The sequence below is a fragment of the Dromiciops gliroides genome, chromosome 4 (assembly GCF_019393635.1).
Source record: "Dromiciops gliroides isolate mDroGli1 chromosome 4, mDroGli1.pri, whole genome shotgun sequence".
NCBI lineage: Eukaryota > Metazoa > Chordata > Mammalia > Microbiotheria > Microbiotheriidae > Dromiciops > Dromiciops gliroides.
Genome location: NC_057864.1, coordinates 213,000,865 through 213,011,177, shown reverse-complemented (window position 1 = coordinate 213,011,177; position 10,313 = coordinate 213,000,865). Strand labels below are relative to the sequence as shown.

At 40.9% G+C, this 10,313-nt stretch overlaps 1 protein-coding gene across 1 annotated transcript; it reads right to left on the bottom strand.

Annotated features, from left to right (window-relative positions):
- Positions 1–1,032: 1,032 nt before the first annotated feature.
- LOC122756211 (60S ribosomal protein L14-like) lies at positions 1,033–9,967 on the bottom strand. The gene is made up of 2 exons (XM_044005390.1): positions 9,506–9,967; positions 1,033–1,231 (listed from the first exon to the last, which is right to left on the bottom strand). The coding sequence occupies exons 1-2, from the start codon at positions 9,965–9,967 to the stop codon at positions 1,070–1,072; spliced, it is 624 nt and encodes a 207-aa protein (XP_043861325.1). The 3' UTR covers positions 1,033–1,069.
- Positions 9,968–10,313: the final 346 nt, after the last annotated feature.

Here is a 10,313-nt window from a genome sequence, read left to right as displayed (position 1 = left end):
GCTCTGGTCTTTTTATCAGGAAAGCTTGAACGTCCTCTATTTCATTAAATATGCATTTTCCTGAAGGATTAAACTCAGTTTTTCTGGGTAGATGATTTTTAAAAATTTTAGTCCTAGTTCCTTGCCTTCCAGAATATCATATTACAAGTCCTCTGCTCCTTTAATGTGGAAATCATCAAATTTTGTGTGATCCTGACTGTGGGTCGACAATATTTTAATTGTTTCTTTCTGGTTTCTTGAAGTATTTTCTCTTTGACCTGGGAACTCTGGAAATTGGCTATAATATTCCTTGGAGTTTTTCACTTTAGGAACTCTTTCAAAAGGCAATGAATGGATTCTCTCAATCTCTATTTTACCCTTGGGATCTAAAATATCAGAACAGTTTTCCCTAAAAATTTCTTGAACTATGAAGTTCAGGCTCTTTCTTTGATCATGACTTTCAGGTAGTCCAATAATTCTGAAATTATCTCTCTTGAATCTATTTTCCAGGTAAGTTTTTTTTTTTCTGATGAAATATTTCACATTTTCTTCTTTGTTTCATTCTTTTGACTTTGTTTTATTGTTTTTTGATGTCTAGTGGAGTCATTAGCTCTCATTTTCCCAATTCTAATTTTTAAGGAATTCTTTTCTTCCATCAATTTTTGTACCTACAATTGCATTTGACCTATTCTGCTTTTTATGGAGTTCTTTTCTTCAGTGAAATTTGTGCCTCTTTTACTATTAGGCTAATTCTATTTTTAAGGTGTTATTTTATTCAATACTTTTTGTGCCTCTTTTATTAAGCTGTTAATTCTCTTTTCATAACTTTCTTGCATCACTCTCATTTCTTTCCCCAATTTTCCCTCTACCATTCTTATCTCTTTCTTTAAGTCTTCCATTAATTCTTGTTGGGTTTGGGTTCAATTAACATTTTTCTTGAAGGCTTTTTTGGGTAGCTCTTTTCACATTGTTGTCTTCTGAATTTCTGTCTTGGTTTTTCTTGCCACCATAATAGCTTTTTTTGTTGGTTTTTTGTTTTTGTTTTTGTTTTTTTTAATAGCAAAACCTTTATTTCATTTCTGGCAGCCCCTTATTTTTTGGCCTTGGGAGCAGCTGCTTTCTGGGCCGGAGCCTTCTGAGCTGGTGCTTTCTGAGCAGCTCCCTTCTTGGCTGGGGCCTTCTGGCCAGGGGGTTTCTGGTCCTTCTGGCCCCGATCGGCCTTCTGACCCTCAGCCTTCCTCACAGGGATCTTCTTGGCAGATGTGAGATTTAAAATTGGATATTAGATCATAAATCTCCCCTACTTAACCCTTCCCTTAATTCATCTCCCAGACTAGTAAATGGAAGAAGCTTCTGGTTTTCTAGATAGAGCCTTTATTGTATATAAGGTGTTGTTGATTAGAAGGATAGGAAAACAGAAATACAGTACAAATCGTCTTAAATCTAGGCTTAGTCTATATTCCTTATAAAAACTCACCAAACCGATTTAGGCCACCTTTGGAGTGAGTCAGACCGTCTGTGCCGCGCCGCCCGGAGTCCCGCCAAGCCGGCAAAAAAGGCTACTCCCCTTCTCTCCACCCCGGAAGTCAAAAAACCCGGCAGGCAGTCTGACATGCGCAGCAGGCGGACTGTACCCGGCAGGCAGTCTGACATGCGCAGCAGGCAGACTGTTCATCTCCTCCCCAAAAGGGTGGTCCTTGAAAAACTGGCGTCTTTCAGTTATCCTAGCCGACTGTTAAAAACTTTCATATTTTACCACATTTCCCCCCTTTGCTTCCTCAAGAAATGGAATGTTTCCTTGATGGAACAGTAAAAAGAATATAATAACTTCTGCTGACTAATAATATGCGAACAACAATACAGAAAAGGAAGAGAGGAAAGTTTTGTCCAGAGGGACGATTTTTTTTCTTTCCTCATGAACCGACGCTTTGACATTAGTCTTGCAAAGGGAGAGCCTCTGCAGAGAGTACATGTTACAGATAGTATATAACAGAAAGGAGATAGTAAAAGCTAATAAAGCAAAACAGTTCATATAAAGTCTCTGAGTTCTCTTGTCTTCTTGAAGTGGTAAGATGTCATCAGGAGGAAACTGGATTCTGGTCTGGAAAACTGGATTCTGGACTCTAGTCTGGATTCTGGATTCTGGACTCTGGTCTGGAAAGCTGGATTTCTTCTTTAACTGTTTGAATTGCTGTATTTTTTTTTTTTTTTACTAAACCTTAGCATAGCATTTTGCAATCAGTAACACTTTTTACCACCATGTGTCTGGATCAAAGTCAAATTTAGTATGTGTTCATGACACCTGAAAATGTTATGGAAAGGTTATCATACCATATCTCATGGTTCCGAGACAGCCAGTGATTGTGCTAGGCCACAGGTGAATTCAACTGAGTGAGATAAAAAGATAAGTAAGTTCAGTTAAATTAGGTTAAATTAGGAGGGAGAGAGGATGAATACTGGACTGTGCCTAGTAATTGTGCTCTACATAGTCACCATCATAAGCAAACCATGGACTTATGTATACCTGTCTCTCCTTTTGTTGCACATATATTCTCTCCAGGGCCTGCATCAGAGTTCACAGCAAGTTAGTCTCTGAAATGATAAGTTTCCATATTTCTGAAATCTCATTAATTTCACCAAAGACAATATGATGGTAAAAATGTGTGCTATGCTGCATAACTGAGAATATATTAGTGATATATACAATAATTCCAAACCATACCCAGAGTATAATGACATATAAATAATAAACGAATGTAAATAGCTGATTATATTAGACATTGTTACATAATCTTCTTTTAGACATTATTACATAATCTTCTTTTAGCAATTAGACCACATCATCTTATACATGAATTCTCTAGTATAACAGTAGCAGATACTTAAAGTGGTGATTAATTCATCAAAAAGAAATAAGACTTCAATAAGCAAGATTCAATATTCAATAGCATATACTTAAAATGCCTTTGAAAAGTCACTTAGTTTACAAAATCGGGTTTTTAAAGAAAAGCAAAAGAAACAAAAGTAAAAAAAAAACAAAGCAAAACCAAAAACCAAAAATAAAAGGCAAAAGATTCGCTAAGCACCCTTTTGTGCTCTTAAAGAATTTAAAGGTGTGGTGAATTCCAGGTCTTTTCAGTGCCTTTCAAAAGTCAAAACAAAACAAAAAGCAAAAAGGATAAAAAAAAAAAATAGGTATAGGGTAGGGAAAAGGGTGGGAGAAATTGAGGTGGGCCAGAAAACTAGGCCATGTGCTTCAGTGCTTTTGCCTGTGGAAGGAAATGCTTGTTAAATTTTAAGGTATTTAAGCTGCTAGAGTTTGGGGTATGCCACATTGTTTTAACTGGTTCCCCAATTCTCTGCATGCCAAAGTGGCAGGGGTTTCTGAATTGTCATTGATCTTTCTAATGCTGTCATAATGTTCTTTATGGTAGAAAATGTGGAGTTCTCTAGCATCAGTTTTGTCTGTGCCACTGATTTTCAATAAAGGCTGATTTAATTGATGAACCACAACATTCAGCTGATGCTGCTTAGCAAATGCTACAATTGTATCATTTCCTCCCCACTTTCCAAATTTCTTTAATTCATCAACATATTCTTCAAAAGGGGAGTCATTTACTATAAAAGACTCAAACTCTTGTCTATGGTTAATCATATAAGAAGCAGCTTCTTGTCTGTGTCTGAGATGATTTCTACAGTGACCTTCTAGCTGGTCTGCTAAAGCCCTAAAAAGGCAATTTCCGTCTCCTGATACTTTACGAAGACTGAGTCCCAAAGCATTTAACTGATCAGTGGGATTATTAAATGGGAACTGCCTTTTTCCTCTGAACTCTCTTTGCTCTTTAACAGTTGCTATCTTTAGGGTTTTTACCTCTTTAGCGTCTACCTCAGGTCTATCTGAAATCTCTTCACCTATGAATGGTGCAGGCTTTATATGAGAGCAATGAATCCATGAGTCTTTTTCACCAATTTTAATGGCAGTAGGAGTTGTCATTAATACCTGAAAAGGTCCTTCCCAGGCAGGTTGAGTTCCACTGGTTTTCTGAAAATTCTTTACATATATTTTATCTCCTGGGTTGAAGTTATGCAATGAAAAGTCTAATGGTCCTGCCTGGACCACAGCTCCTGCCTCATGGAGTTCACGTAGCCTGGTCTGTAATTCCTGTATATAGGAAGCAACAGAAGTATCACCTCCCACCAGTGATGTATAAACTGGGGAAAAAGTTTTAGCTTGGATAGGAGGGTGACCAAAAAGCATTTCATAAGGAGATATATGAAGTTCTCCTCTTGGTCTACTTCGTAGATAGAATAATGCCAATGGTAGAACATCAGGCCATTTCAAATGGGTTTCAGTACATAATTTGCCAATCATACTCTTAAGCTCTTTATTCATACGTTCGACTTGGCCTGAACTTTGTGGATGGTAGGGCGTGTGGAATTTTTGAGTCACTCCCAAGAAAGAGTAGATTTGGGATAAAATCGAATCAGTGAAATGTGTGCCTTTGTCAGAATCGATGCGGGCTGGTGGGCCAAAACGAGGTACTATCTCTTTAAGAAGAATTTTGGCAACAAAGGCAGCTGTGGCTCGGGGGCTGGGAAAGGCCTCCACCCACCGAGTGAGCTGATCAACTATAACAAGGCAAAATTTATAATGTCCTGCTTTTGGCATAGTAATATAATCAATTTGTAAGTGCTCAAAAGGTGTATATGCTAGAGGACGCCCTCCATAAGCTTTGGCCTTAAAAGCATACTGATTATAAGACTGACATGTGGAGCAGCCCGAGCAGATTCGAGATGCTGTATTAGTCACACCTGGTGCTATCCAGGTTCTCTTAATAGAGTCTACAATGCCTTGTGTACCAAAATGGCCTTTTCTGTGAACAGAGAGGCATACCTGGTGGTAGAATTTCCGGGGAAGAAATGGCTTACCTTCCGGAGACACCCAGATACCATTGATCTGTTTCGCCTTAAATTTCTTTTTCCACTTTTCTACTTCAGAATCGTCATAGGTTAGGTTGGAAGGAATATCCTCAGAAGGTGAAAGGTTAAATACATGTTCAGGAGCTTCTAATGCAGCTAGCTTGGCTGCAGAATCGGCTCGTGCATTTCCCTTTGAAACAGGATCACTATTCCCTGTGTGGGCAGGGCAATGTACAACGGCTAGGGAAGAAGGCAGTTTTAGGGCATCTAAGAGGTCCTTGATAAGGTCCCCATTGGCAATAGCCTTGCCCGAGGATGTTAGAAAGCCTCGTTGACGCCAAATCATACCAATAAAGTGGCATATGCCAAAGCCATATTTCGAGTCAGTAAAAATGGTGGCACTCTTATCTTTAGCTATATTACAGGCCTGTGTAAGAGCCACAAGTTCAGCAGCCTGTGCACTAAAATGGGAAGGCAGAGAAGCTGCCCAGAGGGTGTCATAATCAGAAACTACAGCAGCTCCAGTAAAACGGGTTCCCTCTCTCATAAATGAGGAACCATCTGTATAGAGGACAAGATCAGGATTTTCTAAAGGTGTATCAAAAAGATTGTCACGGGGTTTTTCAGCCATATCAACTAAAGAAGCACAGTCATGCAACGGTTCCCCCGAGAATGGTAAGTTAGGGAGTAGTGTTGCTGGATTAAGAACTGTGCAGCGTTTTAAAGTGATATTCTCATTACCTAACAGGGTTATTTCATACTTAGCCAGCCTTTGATCTGAAAAGGCTTGTGTCCTGTGACGTAGTAAGAGAGCCTCCACTTCGTGAGGGCATTGCACAGTTAGAGGGTTACCTAGGACCAAATCAGAGGCTTTTTCTACCAAAAGCGCTGTGGCCGCCACTGCTCTAAGGCAAGGTGGCGCTCCAGCCGCTACAGGGTCCAGCTGAATTGAATAGTAGGCTATAGGACGTTGGTTAGGCCCCAGTGACTGAGTCAGGACTCCAGAAGCCACCCCCCTTTGTTCATGCACAAAGAGAGTGAAAGGCTTACTATAATCTGGCAGTCCTAGGGCAGGTGCTGATAACAAGGCCCGTTTTAATTCTTTTATGGCTGAGAGATGCTGGGGATCCAACTGTAAACTGTCTGGAACAGAACTTTTTGTAAGAGCTATGAGGGGTTTAGTAATTTCACCAAAAGAGGGTATCCATTGTCTACAGTACCCAGCTGCTCCCAGAATGGCTCTCAACTGCCTCTTAGTAGTGGGGGCAGAGAGTTGTTGAATGGCCTGGACTCTCTTAGAAGAGACAGAGCGAGTTCCAGCAGCCAAAATAAATCCTAAATATTCTACCTGGGGCAAACACCATTGTACCTTTGTCTTGGAAACCTTGTGTCCTCTCTTGTGCAGCTCCAGCAGTAAGTGACGGCTATCTTCCTGACAAATTTCAGCATTAGGAGAGGCCAAAAGTAAGTCATCTACATATTGTACTAGTATGGAGCCCTTAAAGGTAATAGAGGCCAGATCCTGCTGTAAAATTTGGGAAAATAATGTGGGACTGTCTACAAATCCCTGTGGGAGTCTAGTCCAGGTCCACTGTCTATTTTTCCAGGTAAAAGCAAATAAATATTGGAAGTCCTCATGTACTGGTATGGAGAAAAAGGCAGAGCAAAGGTCTACCACTGTGAAACATGTAGATTCATAGGGAATCGAGGAAATTATCGTAGCCGGGTTTGGAACTATGGAATGTCTAGGAATAACATAATTATTAATCGCTCTAAGATCTTGCACAAAACGATAAACAGGTTTACCATCTGGCCCAGGCTTGGGTTTTTTAACTGGCAAAATGGAGTATTGCATGGAGAGTGATGACATGGAATAATAATACCCTGGCTTTTCAAAGCCTCAATTATAGGGGTGATCCCTTCTATTGCTTCCCTAGACAATGGATACTGTGGAATGGAGGGGGGTGGTCCCCCCTTAACTTTAAAGGTAACAGGCATGGCAGACTTAAGGAGCCCCACCTCATTAGGGGATGAGGCCCATAAAGACTCAGGAATGTCAGAGGGGATTTTGGATACCTCCCCTGCTGTTCCTTGAGCTTCTGTAAGTAAAATTGGTAATAAATGAACAGTATCCTCTGGCAATTGTAAGGAGACAGCCCCATCTGGAGCACAAGATATGGTTGCTCTAAGCTTGCAAAGGAGATCACGACCTAATAAATTTACAGGGGCATCAGGCATGAGTAAAAATGAATGTTCCACTGTTAAGGGCCCCATAGATACCATGCGAGGATTCAATTTTGCCACTCTCTGGCTCTTTCCTGAGACTCCCACTACATTCAAAAATCCTACAGGTCTACACCCAGCATCTGGTTTGCTTACTAATACTGATTTAGAGGCTCCTGTGTCTAGCAGACAATCATAATAAGTCTCCCCCACTTTTAAGGTGACATGTGGTTCATTACTCTGGGGAGGTGAATGGACTGGCACAAGTGCATTCAAAAAATCCGGATCTGGGAATATATGGCTTTCATTATCTATGTTCCATTCCTCCCCAAGACACCATCATTCCTGTGTCCTCTTCTGAGGGGGGTCTTGGTTACCATTATTCTGGTACTGCCTTTCTGTATTCCTCCAAAAAGATCTATTTCTATTTTGATTTCGCCTGTAATTAGAATTAGAATTTCTTCTCCAAGTCCTACATTCTCTCAATTCATGCCCCTCCTTACGACAGTAACAACACACCTTAGTGTCCTTGTTCCGGTGTCCACATGGCTGACTAGGAATCGCTGGTGCCAGAATGCTCTGTTTAGGGTGATCTGGATCTTCCTCACGTGAGTCAAAGACATAATTTGCAAGTTCCTTAATTCTATCTACTGAGAGATTTCTCCAGTCTGGACATTGTTTCAGAAAGTATCTGCGTATTTCTGGCAGTGAATTATAAACAAATGTGTTGAGAATGATACAGGAATCTCTTAAATCTACTGGATCCAATCTGGTGTACTGTCTAGCGGCCTCACAAAGTCTATCATAAAATCTGTTTGGTCTTTCATTAGCCTCCTGAGGTAGGCTTAAAAATTTCTGCCAGTTTTCCGGTTTTCTAGAGCAAGATTCCATTCCCTTCAGAAGTGTTTCTCTAGCATCTTTTAATCTTTGGAAATCCCTATCATCATTATAATTCCACTCTGGATCCTTTAGAGGCCATTCCACATCAGCCTTACCTTTCGCAACAAGGGCATTTCCTGCTGAGATAATATCTGTAATCTCAGTTGGGGACAGTAAAGTTTCCAAAAGGCAAGTAACATCAGCCCAACTGGGTTGATATGCATTAAATATAGTCTTTAACTGTGAAATTACAGTGTTTGGATTTTTCTCAAAACTAGGGATGATTGATTTCCATGCGCTCAAGTCACTTGGTCTAAAGGGGCTATATTTTCTGACTTGAATTGGCACTCCCTTCTTACTATGTTCTATAGCTTCCTGCAGAGGGAGTAGTTTCTGCTGATCTGATTCTGAACTTGGATCATCTCTAGTAGAAACAGCCATTTTGAGGTCTCTCTCCATATGTGAGAGTTTCCCCCACATCATAACAATGATAATAACAAAAACAATGATAATAACAAAAACAAAAAAAAAAACAACAAAAAAAAATAAAATCCTTAGTCGTATGAACTATGGATGTGGTATTAAAAGGTATTTCAATTGCAGGCATAAAATTTCTACTTATATTAAATGTATTTTCCCAAAGATTCTCACGTATACTATTATACAAAAAACTTTTTGCTGCCTGAATGAGGAAAAAACCAATAATGTTATGAAGGACCATTGAGTAAACTATTCCTCTAAGTCGGGATGTTATGCTGTCCCAATACATTCCGATGAGAAAAATCAAAGGGATGGTAGAATATTCGAGCATCTTGCTTTAAACAGAAAAGCCAGCCCAGTTTAAAGGGCAAGACTTTTAGAGGCTTAAAGTCTTTAAGGGAGATTAGACAAAGGGAAAGTCCGTGGGGGGGGGGGGTAATTTGGAAAATCCACCGAATTAGCCGGCTTATGGCCAAACTAGGGAGGGTGGGAGGGTCCTTAAGGTCCCTTCGGGGTCGCCAAACTGTGAGATTTAAAATTGGATATTAGATCATAAATCTCCCCTACTTAACCCTTCCCTTAATTCATCTCCCAGACTAGTAAATGGAAGAGGCTTCTGGTTTTCTAGATAGAGCCTTTATTGTATATAAGGTGTTGTTGATTAGAAGGATAGGAAAACAGAAATACAGTACAAATCGTCTTAAATCTAGGCTTAGTCTATATTCCTTATAAAAACTCACCAAACCGATTTAGGCCACCTTTGGAGTGAGTCAGACCGTCTGTGCCGCGCCGCCCGGAGTCCCGCCAAGCCGGCAAAAAAGGCTACTCCCCTTCTCTCCACCCCGGAAGTCAAAAAACCCGGCAGGCAGTCTGACATGCGCAGCAGGCGGACTGTACCCGGCAGGCAGTCTGACATGCGCAGCAGGCAGACTGTTCATCTCCTCCCCAAAAGGGTGGTCCTTGAAAAACTGGCGTCTTTCAGTTATCCTAGCCGACTGTTAAAAACTTTCATATTTTACCACACAGAGACCTTTGAGGCCAGGGCCTTCTGGGCAGCCCCCTTCTTGGGAGAGCCCTTCTGGGCGGCTGCCTTCTGCAGCTTCTTCACTTCATGCTTGATCATTCTGTTTCTCATCTTCTTGGCCTTCATGACCTTATAACGATCAAAGTCTGTCATCTTGGCTTTCCTTTCTCTGGCTTCAATCTTCTTGGCCCATCTTGTGGCTTTCCATTTTGTATTGATATTTTCTTTCTCCCAGGCAGCCCGAATATACTTCTGATGAGCACTGTGGGGGAACTTGAGAACGAAGTCTATGAACTGCATACATTTAAATGGCATGGCCTGCCTCCGTACCCCACTGCATGGGACATCCACCAAAGCCCAGTTCTGATCGATTACATCCACGATGGCTACCAGCTTGCCTTCATGGGGCCCAAAGGAAATGTAGGGCACCCGGCCAATTTCCACATAGTGCTTGAACACCATGTTGGCGGTGCTGCGCGAGAAGGAAGCCAAAATAGCTTTTTATGGCCAAATTGTTGTTGTTGTTGTTTGCTTATTTCCTCAACCTATTTCTTGACTTTGAACTTTATATTAAAGCTTACCTGGGGTTGCAGAGACAATGTCCCAAGGTTCAGGCTTTTTTGTGCTATTGTTTTCAGAGCTAGTTTTGAGAGTCTGCCATTTTTTAGTGTTTTCAAGGTGTGATCTGGGAGAGGTATGGTTACTGTTGTCATAGCCTGCACTCTGGTCTTTACCAAGGAAAGGCCCCTGATCCCCTATAGCTATACCAATAGTACTCCTCTCTGCTTTGGTATTGTGACTAGGGTCC

Excerpts from the sequence above, each read along its gene's own strand:
- LOC122756211 (XM_044005390.1), bottom strand. The coding sequence starts at position 9,967 with ATGGTGTTCAAGCACTATGTGGAAATTGGCCGGGTGCCCTACATTTCC. Across the intron at positions 1,232-9,505 it reads CCCTGGCCTCAAAGGTCTCT|AAGATCCCTGTGAGGAAGGC; the intron begins GTGTGGTAAAAT and ends ACATCTGCCAAG.